Below are 19,988 nucleotides of genomic sequence, written 5' to 3' on the forward strand. Positions count from 1 at the left end.
GGCTAGGGAGTCTCCTTCTTCAGTCTTCCTTCAGAACTGCCCAGGGCTCTGGTGGTGATTGAAGGACCCCAGGCTCCATTCACTGCCGCTGCTCTTGTAGCAGCAGTGGTGGCCAGGAGCCGCAGGCCCTTTTAAATCACTGGGGCCTGGGGCAGCTCCCCTGTTTGCAGACCTGTTTTTACCCAGCATTGGTTAATGTTTGCAGCCTCACAGAAATGCTTGTTTAGGGGGAATTCATTTTTGAATAGAATTGGGGAACAGGCACAGTCAGGTGGAGGACAGCGGAGGACATAGCTTGCAAGAACGTAGGAAGTTGGGGCGTGGCTGTAGCAAACAAATGGTTCTTTTTTGAACATGTATCAGTGTGGCTCCCACTGTAGGTGTGCATGCACCTCATGCACAAGATCAGAATTTTTTTTTAGCAGTGTCTGTCAGGTCTGTGCATGTCTTCTGTGCATCCTTGTGAGGGCATAGAGTGCAGCCCTCTCTCAGCTGGTGAAGAATTCCAGTTACTACACAAGAGCTACGTCTACACTGGGATGCTACATCGAAATAGCTTATTTTGATGTAGCAAAATCGAAATAAGCTATTTCGATGAGTAGTGTCTACACGTCCTCCAGGACTGGTGCCGTCGAGGTTCAACGTTGACATAGGACAGCACTACATCGAAATAGGTGCTGCAGGGGAGCGTCTACACACCAAAGCTGCCCAAATCGAAATAAGGGTGCCAGGAACAGCTGCAGACAGGGTCACAGGGCGGACTAGCACTTCCAGGGCAACAGCAAGCCGCTCCCGTAAAGGGCCCCTCCCAGACACACTCAGTCTGCACAGCATGCGGTCTGCAGAGCCACAAGCACGCACACCCCGTGTAAGCAGCATGGACCCCCAGCAGCAGCAGCAGCAGCAGCAGCCAGAGGCCCATAAACCCTCCCCTGGAGGAGCAGTGGTTGCCCTGCTTAGTGCCATGTAGGAGGCAGCTGACCATCTTTTATCTGAGGAAGATGAGCTGTCCTCGGGGTGTGAGGAAGCAGTCCCAGACCTCGCTGCCCTCCCAGCCCCGCCCCACCCCCGCCACCGCACACGCCGCCAGCTGTGGAGATAACCCACGAGCACAGACTGGTGAGAGCAGCTGGTGCTCGGCGAGTGGGACAACAACCGCTGGCTCCGGAACTTCCGAATGAGCTGGCAGACATTCCTGGAGCTCTGCCAGTGGCTCACCCCTGCCTTACGGCACCAGGACACCCCCATGCGATGTGCCCTCACTGTAGAGAAAGGGGTCGGCATCGCTGTCTGGAAGCTGGCCACTCCAGACAGCTACCGATCCGTAGGGCAGCAGTTCGGCGTGGGCAAGGCCACCGTCAGGGCTGTCCTCATGGAGGTAAGAGGACCCGGGGGAGCCCTGGGGGGGAGGGGGGAGCCCAGGAGGGAGGGCCAGACACACCCTGCACACCCCTCACCGGTGGTCTCTCATGTCCTTCCCCTGCAGGTTGTCCGCGCAATCAATGCCCTGCTCCTCCACAGGCTCGTGCGGCTTGGGGACCTGGATTGTGCCATCGTGGGGTTTGCCAGCCTGGGCTTCCCAAATTACTTTGGGGCTCTGGATGGGACCCATGTCCCCATCCGTGCCCCGGAGCACAGCGGAAGACGCTTCCTCAATAGGAAGGGATACCATTCCGTGGTCCTCCAGGCCTTGGTGGACAGCTGGGCTGCCTCTTGGACATTTATGTTGGCTGGCCTGGCAGCACCCACGACGCCCGGGTGTTCAGAAATTCGGGCCTGTGCCGCCAGCTGGAGGCGGGGACCTACATCCCGCAGTGGGAGATCCCTGTGGGGGACACCACCATGCCCCTCTGTATCGTCGCAGACACGGCATACCCGCCCCCGGCCCTGGCTCATGCACCCTTACATGAGCCATGTCATAGCCAGCCAGGAGCGGTTCAACACGCACTTGAACCATGCGCGCCAGGTGGTTGAGCACACTTTCGGCCGCCTCATAGGACACTGGAGGTGTCTCCTCACCCGCCTGGGTGCAGGCCTCACCAACATCCCCCAGGTTGTGGGCGCATGCAGCGCACTCCACAACCTGGTGGAGAGCAAGGGAGAGGCCGGCTGGCAGGGCCAACGTCCAGCCACCCGCTGCCCCCGGTCGCCAGGTCAACCCTGAGGGGATCCGGGTCTGGGAGGCCCTGCAGGCCCATTTTGACCAGGCTGCGGGGTGAACGCTGGCAGGGCCAGCTGCGGGTGAGCCACCCACTGCACCCCCCAATCCTCCACAACACTCCCTGCCCCCACGTCCACACCACAGTGAACCCGAGAGCACCCCCCCCCCCACACACTTCTGTGCAATAAATGGAATTTTTTTTTTAAACAAAACCGTGCAACCTTGTATTAATTATTAACAGAAGAAGAAGGGGGGAACTATGTACATGGGGGGCAGGTACAAAACAGGGGTAGAACAAAAACTATTTACAAAGATGGGGGGAATATGTCCAAAGGAGGGGGCCTTGGGGGGCAACGTCCTCGGCCACGCACCCCTATTGTCCTGCGCCTGATCTTGGAGGGCGCGACCCACATCTCGGCCGGAGGCCCGGTCGAGGCTGCGTGGGGGCTGGGAGAACCGGCAGATAGGGCCGGGCGGAGTCTGGAGGCCCATGGTCCCCCTTGGTGGCAGGCCCCAGGACGGCGCATGGTGGAGGGACGGCAGGAGGAGCGGCGGGCAGAGCAGCGGGGGGGGCCAAGTGCCGCGCGATGGCATCGAAGGTGCGCATGAAGGCCCCCCAAGCCTCCTGGCGCCAGGCCAGCTTTGCTGCTGGAGATGGAGCCGCTGCTCCTCCACCTGCGGGCGCCGCTCAGACACTTCCAGCTGACGCCGGAGGGTGGCGAGCAGCTGGGGGTCTGTGGACGCCCGCAGATGGCTCTGCTGCTGTCGGGCTCGTCCTGGGGCTGGTCCGTGCTCCACTGAGGGGCTGGCCTGGTGGGATGGCCCCGGTGGGCTCTCCAGGACCACAGATGCCGCGCCGGTGCTCTCTGGGCCCTCTGATGGTGCAGCTGTGGAACAGAGGGGGGAAGAAGAGTAGAGACAGCCGTCAGTCTGGACCCTGACCCATGGCCCTTGTCCCCCCCACCCCTCTGCTGCTGGTTCCCCGTCCCCCAGAGATGATGATGCTGCTGCTGCTGATGATGATGATGGGTGTCCAACCCCCCCGCCCATGGGGGACCCTAGGTTCTGCTCCCCCCATCCCCAGGGATGGGGCATAGCGCTGTCCTGCTGGGGGGCAGGGGCTGATGGACTCTTCTGAGGGACATGCCACTGCTGTCCTCAGGGCCATGGTCATCTGGGTGTGTGGAGGGCCCTGGTCGTGTCTCTTGTCCCTGCCTCTTAACCCCGGGGGTGTGCACCAGGGGGTACATACCTGACGGTCGGGGGACACCCATCGGGCAGACGCCCTGCTGGAGCTGCGGGAGGGGAGGTCTATCAGCAGCCCCCCTGTCGCTGGAGACCCCCTCCTCCTCCTCCTCTGGTGTCCCATGGGTGGGCTCCTGGGGGGCCCCTGGGGTGCAGGGCTGGCCTCCGGGGCGGACTCCGTCTTTGGGGCCTGCTGGGGCTCGTCGGCCGATGTGTCAAGGATGGCCGTGGGGGAGGAGGTGTACCAGGGCCTAGGATGGCCCTGAGCTCCCTGTAAAAGGGGCAAGCGGCGGGGGCGGCCCCAGATCGGCTGGCTGTGTCCCAGGCCCGGGCGTAACCCTGCCGCAGCTCCTTTACCTTACTCCTGACGTGGTTAGGAGTGTGGGCAGCCAGGCCCTCGGCCAGCTGAGTGAATGCATCCGTGTTCCGCCTCTTGCTCCCCATTACTTGGAGCACCTCCTCCTTGCCCCAGAAGCCCAGCAGGTCCCGGATCTCGGCCTCCCTCCAGGAGGGGCCCCACTGCCTCTTCCCCTGCTGGCTGGCAGGCTGGGAGCCCTGGGTCCCCTTGCGGGGGGGTGCCCTGTGGGCGCTTGGGGGGCTGGCTGAATGCCATGGGATGCAGGGTGGTGGGTTGGGGCTGCTGAGGGACGTGCAGGCTGGGCACGTGGCTGTGCTGCTGCCTGCACGAGCTCTCAGCTTCCTGCACAGGAAATAAGGGGGCGAGGAGCTTTAAGGGGCTGCTGCACGCGGCAACCATAGAGCTCAGGGGCTGAAGAGAGCGTCTCTCAACCCCTCAGCTGATGGCCACCGTGGAGGACCCCGCTATTTCAATGTTGCGGGACACGGATCGTCTATACGTGCCCCACTTCGACGTTCAACGTCGAAGTAGGGCGCTATTCCCATCTCCTGATGAGGATAGCAACTTCGATGTCTCACTGCCTTATGTCGATTTCAACTTCGAAATAACGCTCGGCGCGTGTAGATGCAGTGGGTGCTATTTCGAAGTTGGCATGGCTACTTCGAAATAGCCGGCTAGTGTAGACAGGGCTAAGGTGAAACATCTCTTTAGAAGTGAAAGAAAAACATAAAATGCAATCTAAAGATTTTATTTGATTACCAGCTTACTGTCCTGTCTAATGGGTTATTTTTGCATCCAGTGGTCAGTCTTTCATTGTATGTCCGGTCCATAAAGCTGTAATTCATTAGTAATGAGACCTCTGCTTCCAAGGACAGTCTTCTTCCAAGGTCATTTCTTCTGCTCTTTTACAGAGGTCTTTGTAAATCTCCAGCCTGCATGCAGCCCAGACAATAACCATACTACCAGGCTGTCTCCATGAACATTCCTTGTTCTTACATTGCTTGGGTCTGCAATCAGATTCCCCCTCCTCAGGTTTCACTGCCAATAGATTTAGAATACAATATCCTGCAAGTTACATTAATCTAAAATTGTTTTCCGTACGAACATCTGGCAGTCCAGTAGTTGTTGACTTCTGGCAGAGACCAAAAGCATAATGATTTTAGGACAGAGAAGAACCTCTAGATTTCTTTAAATGTTCTGCTGGTAGAAAACAGTACTGTTGTTAACACCCTAATGTGTAGGAAGGAGACAAGGAGTTAGCAATTATGCAGTATTGTGAGACTAAAGGTAGGTCTATACAGCAAAGTTAATTCAAAATAACAGCCATTATTGCAAAATAGGTATTCTAGCATCTGAACAAAGCAACTGCTATTTCAAAATAACTTCACAATAGCAGTTGGCTTATTTCAAAATTGGTAAACCTCATTCTACAAGGAGCAGTGCCTATTTCAAAATAGGTGCTGTTCCAACAGGGAATAGTGCCTGTTTCCAAATAAGCCATAGTATGTCCAATGGCTCTATTTCAAAATAGGCTCTGTGTGTGGGTGCTGTATTTTGAAATAGGTAAGTGCTATTTCGAAATGCATTTTGTGTAAAGCAGTGTTATTTCAAAATAAATTATTTGGAATAGCTCTTCAGCTTATTTTCAAACAAGGCTGCATTGTAGACATACTCTGAGAGAATAGGAGGATTCTGTGTGGTCCACAGCAATGGAGAATGGGGGGAGGACGGATGCAGAGGAAATGAGCTTGGTGTAGACTACAAGGTGTCTTGAATACAGTAGTCTTAGTGTCCAATTATATGGTTCTTGTTAAGCCTTCCACAAGTGGTTATGACGTTATATGTAGCTGTGCTGTCTCGTTTCTTTCACTATCAACTTCTTTTCTTTCTTCATTACACCTTTCTTCTGCTTCAGAATGCTGCATGTGACACAGCTGCTTTGACTAGCTCCTCTTTTGCTAATAATATAAATAAACACAAACATTTAAAATATCCATGGAGGAAAACTGCTTTAAGTAAAGGCAAAATAAAACACCAACCTACTCTTAATATTACGAATTGCAGTGGAATAGATGAGGGTGCAAACGTTACTGGTGAATGCCACCAGGCTGCTGGAGAAGCAGTTTCTGAATTAGCTCCAAAACAGGAATCTGAAGATTGTGAAAAACATGAGGATTCAAGTAAGTCTGGGGTAGTGTCAAAAGGCAAAAGGAGTAGCTCTCTGAAAACTGAAGCTGATGAAGAGGCTGTCAGTAATGAACAAAAAAATGTAACAGGGCCTGAAGAGGATGAAGATAATGAAGAACATAAAGAAGAGAAAGAAGGGAAGCAAGAAGTATGCCTGCAATCAGCTATTAGTAATGACGGAAGTAGAGATGAATCGTGTGCTGATAGAATGAACTGCAGCCAGTCTGATCGAGAGGAGCTTTCTAATCAACCTAATGATTATGAGCCAGAAAATATAAAAATGGATAAACACACTGAAGAAGATAGACATGGAAATCACCAAACTAGTACAGAGGGGACTGAACCAACCCCAGGACTTTGTGAAATGCACCAGGTTTGGCACTGTAGCAGTCCTTTAATCCTTCACTTCCCTATTAGCTGCCTTACTTATATGTAGTGATACAGACTATCTCTTGTAGAATAGTTTGTTTCCTGGTAGGTATTTAGTTTTTATTCTTATTGTCCTCCTATGTGCTTCTTTAGCAATCCGTTTGTGACAATATCTTTTATATTTGTTAGAGAGGATATATTTTACTAGCGATTTTATTGATGATACTTAATTCGTTAAATCTGTTTGTGGAATATCAAGATTCCCTTTGCATGTTTCTGTTTATCTGCCTTGAAATACATATGTAAATCTTAAATATAAATATAAAAGATTATCATTAATTTTTACTGCCTTATATCTATTCATGTTGTAATCCTGTGGGAGTAAATTCCTTGCACATTTGCAGAATTGGATTCAGTGTGGAGTTTTTTTGTTTCTTTTCTTCATCTGTTTTATCCAAGTAGTTAGTTTTTTCTGAAAAATAAAATAAGAGTTTCTTCAAATTTTTGTGGTGTAGTAGTCAGAGCAGTGGAGTGGTACTCAAACAACCTGGCTTCTATTCCTGGCCCAGCCACTGACTCTCTGAGTGGCCTTTGGCAAATTAGTTTACCATTGTGTGTTTCCCCTTCATTAAAAACAGATAATGATGTCTTCCTCTTTTGTAAAGATCTACAGGTGAAAAATGAGATATGAGAGCTAGGCACTATTAGGAACCAGACTCAGATGCCCTTTTCCTGTTGAGATACTGATCTGATTTTAGTGGGGCACTGATTATGCTGTAAGGTGTTATTCAGAGTGAGCACATATATCAGAAAGTGGCTCTAAAATAGATGCTTTTCACAAGTATGGTAACTCTGTTTAGGACACCATGTGATTTTTTCCCTTACAAGATTTTGAATTTAAAAATACAGGATTGATTTTTACCAAACTGAACTCTTTTATACCTTCACTCACGCCTGCTAATGGGAGGGAGGGGGCAAAGAGAGAAGCTGACCCGGGGCCTTTAAATTGCCTCAGAGCTCCAAGGGCTGCACTGCAGATGATGCTGAAAGGTTGGCTGCGGGGGGACTAGCCCTTCCCCTCAACCTGCTCCTTTCCACCTGAATCCCCATCTCTTGGGGTCCACAGAGCCACCCCCAGTCTGGTGGTTGCCTTGCCTTCCCTTCACCTAAGCAAATCTTTAACATATTCATAAAGGAATTAAAGGAAGAAGTTGAGTCAGAGTTCCACATTAGCTTTCTCTGTTGTATTATCTTTAATATGGCAATTAAATACTGATTGGTGAACTCTGTAAGAAACCGTCTTGCTGCCAGAACACTTTGTTTCAGCCCCGGTACTGCTTTATAAACACTTCGTTTTAGTCTCTATATTTCAATGTGGAATGTAACAGGTTTGCATCTTTATTGCTCAGCTTATTGATCGTTATCCAGAGTAACTATTGTAAGGATTAATACCTCAACTTTTAAAATGTCATTCTCTTCCTTCCCTTTCTGAAGACATCAGGAATCGGATCAGATGATCAGTGTCAAAGACAACAGGAACTCCAGAAAGAAAATTTGAGGTTATCAGCGGAAAATGTTGAACTAAGATTCCAGCTAGAGCAAGCGAATAAAGATCTGCCAAGATTAAAGGTATTTTTTTTAGCATGCAACACAGTTTAAAGACTCATATTGAGAATGTAAATGTACATTTATAAACCAAAATTTCTGTGAACTCTGTTGTGCTAGTACGTATTCCATACACTGTATACATTTGATGTGAATATACAAAAAGCCAAATAAATTAGGGGGCAGATTTCAAAAGCCACCTCCAAGCCCTACTTTTCTAAATATATACAGCTTAGAACTCCAGAGCCCCAGTCCTGCAGTGAGTACCATAAGGGTGGAACCCTGCAGCCACAGGCTACTGTTAGCCGGTGGCCGGGTAATGTGCGGTGAGGTACTCCCCTGGGTCCTAAGCAACCCAGTTTTTTACTGTTAGAGCAGGCAGCTCCTAGCACTCTCACCCACAGCCAGGCTGTGGTAACCAAACGGTTACAGTTCTTTTGTTGTGCCGGCTGTGTTGCAGTGACAAAAGGGTTAACAAAATGGTTAGGCTCAGAGCTTAACTAGTTACAAGTTTATTTAAGCTACAGTTATAAGCGTGCGGTTACAAAAGGCTATTGTTTACTTCTTATATGCTAGCAAAGTACAGGTGTTAACAAGTTACGTTACAATCCAAGACAAAGATATCTGTTACCATCTAACACGATATCTTGGCACAATGACATCTAGTTACAGAGCTCTAATTCTTTAGCTGTGCACAAAAGAGTCAGAGACCTAGCATGGGTGTATCTTACCCTCTCTGCGTCTCTCGATACCAGCGTAGCCAAGCCGGATCGGTCACTCAATTCCACGGAAAGAAGAATACGAGGTTGGGCGTCCCCAGTTGTGGACCTCGGGAGGCAATCACCTGACCCGACCAGCAGGAAGTTGGTTGAATGCACTCAAAGTTAGAGTTCTGCTGGACCCATCTTTTATACCCCTTTTGGGTTATGTATTCTCTTTCTTATCTATGGTGCCAGATCATACTGTTCTGTCTTTGTGACACCAGTTTGTTACAAGGGCATTTCTACTTAGTTTGCACTTGTAAGACAAGAGATAAACAATTTAGGAGTACAGGACATTCTTTTGTGTGGGCGGGGCACGTCCCCTTCTGGGTGATTGTGTGTGCACATCATATTGATCAATGCCAGCTGGGGTGATTTCTTGAGGGTCCCCCCGCCTCATGTTGACAGTCTGGCCTGTTAGCCTTCTAGCTGTACTTTCTGCTTCTCAGGGTCACGATAAGCTAGCATATCTGGGCCTCAATGAGGGCATCAAAGACTGTGCTGTCAGCAGCCGTTTCCGTGCCCTGTGTGCTCCTCAATGGGGGCGGTGGGCAGCGAGCAAGCTGGCTTGTAAGGGGGAGACTTTGTCTGGCTACAGCTACGTCTACACTACAGGGTTTTGTCAGCAAAACAGCTCTTTTGCTGGAAAAACCCAAGATTCCTAAGGTGTTCCGTCGCCAGTAAATTGACAGAACGCAGCACTTTTGTCAACAGCTATACGTTCCTTGTGAGGAATAATGTCTCTCTCGATAGAGATCTATTGACAGAAAGCCGGTCTGGATGCTCCCGGGGGCCCTCTGTGAGCAGACAGGGTTTCCAGGACACCGGACAGCCCAAGGTGCTGTGTTTCTGGTTGGCCATTTTGCCGCAGAGTGACTGGGCAGTCCAGCTGCTCTTTATCAACAGACTAGATCGCTCTTGCAGTCAGCTTGGCAGTTTGGCTGCAATCTGTCGACAAAAGTTTCTTTGAAAGATATCTTCCAACAAAACTTCTGTCAACAAATCCCTGTAATCTAGACATAGCCACAGAGAGGTGCTTTAAAGTCAAGAGAGTCATGCAATATGCACGGAGTTCATCCCAGCTAGAGCTCATTCTAGGGACATAAATATGTACCTACAGTTTACCATACATAAATGTTTACAAATAAAAAAAACACTATCATTAAATGAGCTGTGTGGGAAGTTGCTTTTAAGATTTGTCCCTTTATGTTATAAATTATAGAATGGTCTGGTAGCTGTTTCACAGTGTAGTTCAAGCCAGATTCCAGTTATGGTCCCTCCTTTCAAACTGGTCCTTTCCCAGTTTCTGTTCGCTACTCCCCTTCCTCCTTCATCACCCAAAGGATGCAGTCCAACGTCAGATTGACACCCGTCCTACTAGGGTAGAGCTTTCCTGGAAAATTTGGAAAAAAATCAGAAAAGGTGGGATTCTTAATTCCTGTTTTGTAATACACAAGTTGGAGCTAGATTGTGCTGTGACCTAAGAGTCTAAATTGTGAGAAAATACATAGAACTCTCACATGATCTCTAATAATTTTTGTTGGGTTTTATTAAATTCTTTATAATGCACTTAGCATGTTAGAGTTGTTGTATTCTACCATTATGTTTCTATTAAAAAGAAAAAATATGGGGACACATTTAGAGGGCATTGCTTTTGTAAACTCGGTCATTGGTAGGTTGTGATGAAGAATTATGTAGCAAAGAACTTCTTATTGAAGGGGGCTGGTGTTTCACATTTTTCAAAATAAATTAACTGAGGTTGGAACATTTATCTTCTTTTTTTTTTTTTTAAGTGTTTATCTGTTAACTGAGTAAAGCCTAAATAAAACGGTTATTATTTGTATTCTTTAGGACCAAGTAGGTGACTTGAAAGAAATGTGTGAGCTTCTCAAAAGAGAGAAAGCAGAAGTTGAGCGCAAGCTGGGCAGTGTTAGAGGGGTGAGTAATGCTGCAGTGTGTTTCACCATAATTAAATGATTGAAATGTTTATCATCAAGCAAAAGAAGATTGGTAATATTAGCTTTTACACATAGTTACCTCTACTTCTTGCATTATCTTGTATCCTAAGCAAAGAACCAAGATAATAATCAGTTGGCTATTGGTTAAATTTCTCACATTCTTATATCTTTGCAGAATCAGGCCCTTAGTCTGCCATCTGAACTAACATTTAATCGAAACACAGTAATCCCTTGAAATGCATGATTTCACATTGCACTTAACTTGCATTAATGTGAGTTTGGCGCAACTCAAAATCCCGCTCCCCCAGCCCTGGTTCAACCCCCTGGCCCTACGTGGCCGCTGTTCAACACCTCCCATGTGCAGTTCCGGCTCCCCCCACCTCATGTGGCTCTGAGTCACCCCCCGCCACCCCTGCAGCTCCAACCTACCCCAGGCTTAAACTGCTTACCCCCACTTCCATGGCCCCTGCCCACTGTCAGGCTTAACCCACCCCAACTGTCCCCCACCCAAACCCAGGACTTACCTTTCAAAAGGAGCTCCAGGTGCTCCTGCTGCTTCCCCAGCTGTAGAACGTGTGTTTCACTGGGGCAAAAAGCTGCCCCCGACTTATGCGAAATTTGAGTTATGCAAGGGTGTGTGGGAACACAAGCCTTGCATAACTCGAGGGACTGCTGTATCTTTTCATCAGTGTGAGAATTTGTCAGAAATGTTTGGAAAATGTAATTCAATAATTTAGTTGAAAATTTCTTGGTAGAGTTAACCAAGTTGGATTAGGATTTAAAAAATAGAATTTAAATGTCTTGAAATGCTAGTGGAATCTGTTGCTAGGTAAATATTTTGGATTTTTATTATACAAGGAGACTTGTTATATAAGTAGGTTTGAGGTAAACTGAAGCTCTATCTTATTTATTGATGTCGTCTTCAGTTCCCTCATCCCCAGTGCACTAATACAAGTACACTGCAAGTGTAATGGTGCAGACTGCACCTTGCTTCATTCCTTTCAGCCCAGGAAACCAACATCACAGCAGAAGCAGCACTCCTCCATTGCTAATGTCTTGTGAAACCACAAGTATGATACTTACCTAATGCAAATGCTGTACGGGACACACATGTGGCTCTTACACTGAGAAAAGTGTGCTGCCTCCACAGTTGCTGCTCCCTGGCCATCCCAAGAAGTACAGAGGAGTTAACATAGTGCTGCAGGGAGCCATAACAGGATTCCCTCATTCTTTTGACCTCATACTCTCCACCACTGTTTCTTTGCTCCTTGACTTCAGGAGCAACAGGGTCTGCCTCCCTCTTTACTGGATAAAAGGAAAGTAAGCGGTGAAATTCTCTTAATTTGCTGACATGATTGTACATTGCAGTTTTCTGTGTAGAATCTTCTGATCTCCCCTCTTTTTGCCTGTATTAATAAAGTAGTAAGGGGAGGAGATAATCCACTGAAATGCAGTACTTAATACTTGCCTGGCCAAGTGGTGCAGTCCAGAGGAATTATCATAGTGTGAAGAGGCCCTGTGACTAAAATCATGTAACTGAGGGAGCACACTATAAAGAGCATTTTTTAAAAATTCAAGTTTTTTAAATACAATTTTATATGGGTTTCTCTGCTTCCCTACTAATGTCTTAGGATGGTCATTTCAGCATGGGAGAGTGGGCACATCCTGGAAAACCACCGCTAAATGTACTTCTCACTTTTCCTCTGACCCCACGTAATGCCCCCCCCCCCCCTCAGCATCATCTGCAGCAGCAGCATTGAAGACTACTGAACAATTCTTTGGGGCCTGCAAAAGATTCTTGCTGCATGAAGACATCCAGAGTCTTTCATTCTATCCCAATCCCATGCTGCGTTGTGGGAATTGCCTCGGCACACCCTCCCTCAGCTCACATCTCCCCTAATTTTGTTAAGGTGCTGGACAAAGAAGAATGGGTCTTCCCCAGCCTCAGGTTTCTTTTAGTTCATGTTCTAATGTAGGGCTTCAAGCAGTAAAGGCTTCTCCACGTGCCAGCTTCTTATGGTTCCCATCAACTTTCAAGACTTCCCAAGAAGAGACTTTTCTCGCCTAAACTCAGAAACATCTCATGAGTCAAAGCTTCTGCTGCTCACTTGCAAGACTCAGCTGGGGATTTACCCCCTAAAGTACTCAGAATATTCTGTACCCTTTTCTTTGTCTTTTTTCTCTGAGGCATTAGAGATGTCTAGGGCTAGATACGGGATGCTGGATAGGCTGGGCCAGCATTTTTAGGTGGTAGTGAGCATTCTGTCTCTTATGTGGTTGGTTGGCTGGCTGTTGCTCATATGTTCACATCACCCTATGTGGGGTTGGGAAGAAATTTTCCCCCATATCAGATTGGCAAAGTCCATGGTGTGTGGGGGGGGGGGGGGCGGGAGGGGAGCAGGGGTAGGGTCCCTTTCTTTGTGTACTAAGATTATCTGGGTATATTTCACACCATCAGTTTTCTTCATCTCAGTTCCTTCTCCTATCTTCCTGTGGCACATAACAGGTTAGTCTTCTGAGGACCATAACATTTTGGGAGTTGGGAGAAGACTACATACATTAAATCCTCTTAGACTAGCACATGATAAGTAATGCCATCATCCTAGTACTTGAAAGGCAGTGAAACTGATCATAAACAAACAAGTGCTTGTTGACTTCAGTGTGCCTCTTGTGTCCTTCACCTGCAGGTAACAAGTTTCAGATTCAGGGTTATAATCCCAAACCGTGGTTATCTTTTCGTGTGTTTACAACAAACCGATTACAAAAATGACTCCTCCCTCCCACCCCCCCATCGTCCAAAAAAATTTGATAGCTGACCTAGGGTTTCAAGAATTTACTCCATTATTTGCATTTTTTGTTTGTTTGTTTCCCCCCATCTTTTCTGTGTAGTCTGGTAGAAGTGGAAAGACAGTTCCAGAGTTAGAAAAGACCATTGGTTTGATGAAAAAGGTTGTGGAGAAAGTCCAGAGAGAAAACGAAGATCTGAAAAAGGCCCCAGGAATTGTCTCTAATGAGAAACTAGTTACCCTTGAACTTGAAAATGACAAGCTGAAGGTACTGTTTATCATTTGTTGCCCCCCCCCCCCTTTTTTTGTATAGCAACGTGTATGTAAATGAATAAGAAAAACTGCTTTTACCTATTATACCTAAAATATAAATAACCTCAGTAGTGTTTGTATATAATCAAAGATACTGACATTATTTGGTGCAAAAAAGGTTACTTCTGTGTTTACATTTGTGATTTTTTCAACTGAAGTAAAAATTTATATATGCACTAGAATTTTCTCAATTCCTCCATAAAGCACTAGACCTGCAAAACAAAATAGATATGTTTTCAGTCTCATAATTATATGAGTAACTTGTAGTGAAAAGTGTGGATTACAGTGTAATGCAAGTTTATGGTGACACAGATGAAGTTCTAAGGGAAATTCTGATATTCAAAATATCTTTTTATGTATGTCTATGTATTTATGTATTTAAGCATGTGCAAAAGTACTTTGCTGTATTGGGACCTGCATGTAACTATACTATACATTGAAAGTGACAACATGAAAAATTCTAATAAGTTATATAAATGTCTTTTTTGTTTTTGTTTTGTTTAACATTTAGTCTGAAATGGAAAAACTGAAACTTCATCTGGGTGGTCAGCTGAGTATGCGTTATGAATCAAAAACCAGAGGCATGGAAAAAATCGTTGCTGAAAATGAGAGGCTACGTAAAGAGCTAAAAAAAGTATGATTATAAGATAGCACCCAGCCATTTGAGCAAATTATTGCTTATATTAAGTGTCTTTTCCTTTAATTTTGCTGTCAGTATACATATTGAATGTGTACTTGTTCTGTACACACTCAGATACTGTTTCGATGGGTTCCCAAAACACATATGATAGAATTCATTATATTCTTAATAACATATCAATGTGTGCTGTTGTACTGTTAGATAACAAAGGCTAAGCAAAACTGAATTACATGAATGTCTTAGAAATAGAGTTTATGATCTGTATGTAGCACTCTTCCTTTTGAATCAGTTTAGACCCAATTCCAACTGTAATTTGATAGAGTTCATTGCTGCTTGAGATTCTGTATTTTGGATCAGGTAAAAGCAGCATGAAGGCACTTTCCACAATTTATATAATTTTTTGTTTCATTGGCCTACAGGAGGCTGATGCTGCAGAGAAACTACGAATAGCAAAAAATAACATAGAAATAATAAACGAGAAGTTGACTGTGGAACTGAAGGAGACTGTTAAGAGATTAAACTTTGCTGAAAGCAGAGGTCCACAACTTGAAGGAGCTGACAGCAAAAGCTGGAAATCAATTGTTGTAACAAGGTAGGAACTGAGAATAAAACAGAAAACATCATATTGCCTTTCTTAAGTATTTTTAAATGACTGATACTTTCATGATCATAGTTCTCGGTTCCTTTTAAAAACATTTCTTACAGTCCTCATAGCAATTATTGATGAATTTGCTATATTACATATGTGCAATCTTTTAGTCACATAGCCTCCTTAGTCATTTGCGCATAAACCCTGTTGGTCTCTGCTGCTGCAGAAACTGTTCGTATTCTGAAAATGAGCCCACTTTGGCAGCTGCAAAATGCTGGCATGCTGTGGTGAAGGGACAATCTTTCAGATTCTGCTCTATCACAGATTATTGTAATTGGGCAGAAAAATTATAGTGTTTGCTGAGCTTGATAAGCAATCCCCTTAGCATCGTATCATGAAGGCAGATTCCTCGATAACTGATCAGTCATCCAGAGAAGTGTTGAAAGGTCTGGCTTATCAGATGTAGCTCTAAGGGGTGGGTTGAGTGTGAGGTTGAAGTCCTGCTAGCCATGGATCACTCCTTGAAGCTGATAGTCAATCACATGAAGTCTGTTAGTCAAAGGATAGAATTCATCAGAGCGGTGTTCGACTCACCCCGTGGGAGAGCGTCCTTGTCGCTAGACCATGGCTTCCCAAACTGGGGGGTGTAAAGAAATTCTGGTGGAGGGGGAGCGTGAGACATTCCAACCCCCCATCATTCCCCCCACCTGAAGAAATAGATGTCCTTTGCTTCCGGCTCTGAGCCCCTGCCATTTTACGTGGGCGACCTGATGCAGCGGCTATAAAAAGCAGGCGCTGGCAAAGACCTGTGTGGAGCTAGCTGCCTCCTGCAAAGATGAATGTGTGTGGGTTTGCAGGGGCGGCGGAGACTGGGGTTAGATGAGGAGCTGAGGGTGCCTGGCTTGGGTGAGGGGGTGGGGGATGGTGTAAGAATGGGGGGGCTGGTGGTGCCTGGCTTTGTGTGATGGGAGGGGCTTGGCCGTCTGGCTGGTTTGTGGGACTTGCGGTGCTTGGGCAGCTGGCCCCAGCATTGCAGGGGCTCATGAGGCTCAGGCTGGCAGACAGGTTGCTGGCCCCAGCAGCATTGGGCTTGGGCAGCTCAGGATGGAAGGCAGGCAGGCAGGTAGCTGGCCCTGGCAGCATGGGGCTTGGGTGGGCGGGGTGGGTGGCTGCTAGGCAGGCAGCTGGTCCCAGCAGTGCAAGGCTCAGGCAGCTAGCAGGTGGATGTCCCAGGTGGCTGGCAGGCGGGTGGGTGGCTAGCCCCAGTGGCACAGGGCTTGGGCAGATGGCTCTCAGCATAGATCGCGGGTGGGTGGCTGTTGAGGTCTGTTCTGGCAGCTGACATGGGGCTCAGGTAGCTGGCCAGGTGGGGCTGCACCAGGCACCTTCAACGGGCCAAGAAAAACTATTTGTGCTCACTTTTAATTTTAAGTAACATTTATATCAAGTTTTTTGTGTTTATTTTAAATTACGAATAGAATTTTTTGTTAAAAGGAGGATTAGATGTTAAAGAAGAGGTGGAGGTGGGTGAGGGTTTTTCAAAAATAAAAAGGGGGTGTGATGCCAAAAAGTTTGGGAACCACAGCGATAAACGGTTTCCAGGCGCTACTGAGCCTCATCATACAGGTGTCCAGCCAACTCAGATAGTTTTCTTATGATATGACAGTTGTATTCCTGAGGAGTGTCGAAAGGCTCTACCTACAGGTATGAGACCTTGTAACAGTGTAGAACCTCAACCTGGTCCTCTTTAGGCTCACTGGCTTGCCTTTCAAGTCATTGGGTTCCTGCTCCCTTTCCCACTTGTCTTGGAAGATTGCATTCCTAGTGGCTGTGACAGCGCTGAGATGGGTATCAGAGATCAGTTTTGCCATTGGAACTGCCTTACACCATCATCCATAAAGACAAAGTGCAACTATACGGTCCCTCCTGGCCTTCCTGTCAAAGGTGGTTTCTTCTTCCACCTGAGCCAGGACATATCGTTGCCTGTGTTCTGCCTCAGGCCTCACAAGACAAAAGAGGAGAGGCATCTGCACACCCTGGATGGTCAGAGGGCCCTGGCTTTTTACCTGGCATGTACGAAGCACTTCCACAAATTGACGCAGCTGTTTGTCATTATGGCCTATAGGGTGAGGGACCATCTGGTCTCATTGCAGAGGATTTCCAGCTGGATCACCTCTTGCATAAATCTGTTATGAGCCGGCAAACATCCCACTGCCAACAACTGTCCAGTCTCATTTGATCAGAGCACAGGCATCAGCAGCCTTCTTGGTACACATGCCAATCTCCAAGTTATTTTTAAAGCTGTAACCTGGTCCTTGGTCCACATCTTCATGTCTCGCTACACCATCACTCCGGAGCCCAGAGATAACAGTGGATCAACAGAGTTATTTTACAGTCAACATGGCCATGAACACTTACTTGCCTCCACTGGTACTGGAGTTACCTTATATAGAATGGATACAAACAAGCCCTTGAAGTAAAGAGCTTTTTGTTTGTAACTTGTGTTCTTCAAGGTCTATTGCTCATGCTTATTCCATGACCTGCCCTGCTTCTCCACTCTGAGTTCCCAGTAAAGAAGGAACTAAGGATGGGTGGAATGTGCAGCACCTCTTATACCACATCATGAAGGCACTGCTACCGGGGTTGTGAGAGCCACTCCTCTACAAATATTGCTGAAGGAAAACTTACAGGAGTGGTACGTGTGGCAAGCTCGCAAACCTAATGTGGAATGAACATGAGCATCTCAAAGAATACCAGTTTCAGAACAGGAAACAGTCATTTTTACTAAGGTCATCATCTTTTGTTTTACAAAGGTTAATAATTAGTATAGTCATTTTGCACTATATCAGATTTGCAGGATGAGGAAAAATATTTTCTAAACTAGGCACAGTATTTTCAAAGTGGCCTTAATTTTCTTGCCTATTTTCAGGATGTATGAAACTAAGATGAAAGAACTGGAAACGGATATTGCCAAAAAAAATCAAAGCATTACTGATCTTAAACAGCTACTGCAAGAGGCAACCGAGCGTGAGCACAACACTGAAAAACACATGCAAGACCTAAAGGAACAAGTGAGTAAAACATAGGATAAATTTGTCACCACTAGGCTATCTGTAGTAGTAGGAGGCAGATTCTTCCTCTCTCATATACATCTATAGGTTTGTTGTTCTTTGGTGTTTTTCATTATTTGCATACCCTAAATATGCATTTCCGTACTTCAACATGTTTGGATTTCTTTTAAATGTAATCCAAACTGTGAATTTTCAGGGTCAGTAAAGCTTAATATTGGGATAATGCCTGTAATGTCATTAACCCTAAATGTCTAATATGGACTCTCAATTTTGAATCAATTTTAACATAGTTAAATGGGAAACACACTCCAGAGGTAGATCTACCACCACTGTACGCATGTATATATTTGACTACTATTGCACGTAAGTGCTGAGCTATAGGTATGGATATTCCACTGTGCCATAAAATTTCCTTCTAATTCATTCACTAGAGCTGTCTGTTGACGACTTTGACTTTTTGACCATACAACAACTGTTTCTTTATTCAGACTTTTGCTTTCGTGGTTTGGTTCAGAGAGTAGAATCCCAACATGGCATAGAAGGGCTCTCAATTTGACACTATCATTTCATTTGTAACTGTTTAATGTTAATATTGTGAGGCCTAGCTCAAACTCTAACTGGAATAAAACTCTTCTAATTGAAATACAAACTGTTGTATATATAACGTATACAGTAAACGCTTTCAGATCTGTCATTTGATCATCCAGAACTCTCAAATAATGGCATTTTAACCATAAGTAAATTTTAGTTAAGTTTTCCATACGTATAGTATAGTGAAAGTAAACACAAATGAATACAGCAAATACAGTATAAGTTTACAGCGTACAATGCTACTGTTGCTGGTAAATAAAGTATCCTTCATACATTTTTGTTTGTTTCTTAATATCTTATCTTGTTTTTCTTTAGTGTTTATTGCTAGGTATACCATTCTATAATCCAGAATATTTGAATATCCAGCAACCTACCAGTCCTGGGACTGATGGATATGAAAGTATTCCACAAAAAAATAACGATTTTAAGTAATGACCTAAAAAACTTTTTCTAAATTAAAATACTGCCCCTGAACTTTCTCCCTATTGACTGTTCCAGCCTTGAAAGATATCATCTGCATAGGATTCTCATACTTGGGCTTTGTTCATTGGAGTGAAATTGGCAAAATTCTCCAACCTTTACCTCTTTTTTTTTTTTTTTTTTTAAACCTGATAGCGGGGTAGAGTTTGAACTAGGCCCCACACCATATATAACTCACCACCTATTCCCATGTATAATGGCTTCCCTTTGAATGTTACATTTATACCCTACCACTGACAAAATGTCCCATTATCTTAGGTCAAGGATAAAACACAAGATGAAGGCTATGCCTACACTTACAGAAAAGTACAGTACAGGCACTGCACATGTAACTTATACGTCTGACTGACCCCTTAGGGTATAACCTGGAACTGTGGGACGCTTGTGTTTCCTTAATTCTCTAGTTTGGGCTATCTCTTTGAATGCTATACAGTGACAAAAAACAAATGCATCCAGGCACCGTTATCACTGAGCCAACAACATGCAGAGACACATTCAGCTAAGCTGCATGAATGCTCACCAAACCACTGATGAACTGTGCATTGGGACACACCAGCAAATTCCCCCCAAACTCAGCCTTGTACCACAGAAATCTCACATTGCTCAGGACCCCTCTTGAACAATGCAATCTTATTAGCGTGCCACTTCCTCAAAGGATAGTGGACATATATGCACCTGGCCTTTGTAATCCGAGTGGCTCCCCCTAAACATTTAGGACAAACTCACTGGTTAAGATTAAACATTTTAAAAAAATGTATTATTCACTATAGGAAGAGATTTCAAGTGATGATTGTTAGCCAGAAGGGTCAGATATTTACATAAGAAATACCAAGTAACCATACATTCTATATCCTAACATATATGAGACTAAAAGT

At 45.8% G+C, this 19,988-nt stretch overlaps 1 protein-coding gene across 1 annotated transcript in view; it reads left to right on the top strand.

The window, feature by feature from the left end:
• The window catches only part of CEP290 (centrosomal protein 290), a 143,471-nt gene that overhangs the window by 117,795 nt on the left and 5,688 nt on the right, over positions 1-19,988 (top strand). Inside the window, exons 46-51 of the mRNA XM_075012177.1 lie at positions 7,815-7,949; positions 10,538-10,624; positions 13,534-13,698; positions 14,254-14,376; positions 14,802-14,974; positions 17,901-18,042. Of these exons, the coding sequence (XP_074868278.1) occupies positions 7,815-7,949; positions 10,538-10,624; positions 13,534-13,698; positions 14,254-14,376; positions 14,802-14,974; positions 17,901-18,042 (825 nt within the window). The remainder of the gene's footprint in view (positions 1-7,814; positions 7,950-10,537; positions 10,625-13,533; positions 13,699-14,253; positions 14,377-14,801; positions 14,975-17,900; positions 18,043-19,988) is intronic.

Source organism: Carettochelys insculpta, chromosome 1, assembly GCF_033958435.1.
Source record: "Carettochelys insculpta isolate YL-2023 chromosome 1, ASM3395843v1, whole genome shotgun sequence".
In the NCBI taxonomy this organism is placed as follows: domain Eukaryota; kingdom Metazoa; phylum Chordata; order Testudines; family Carettochelyidae; genus Carettochelys; species Carettochelys insculpta.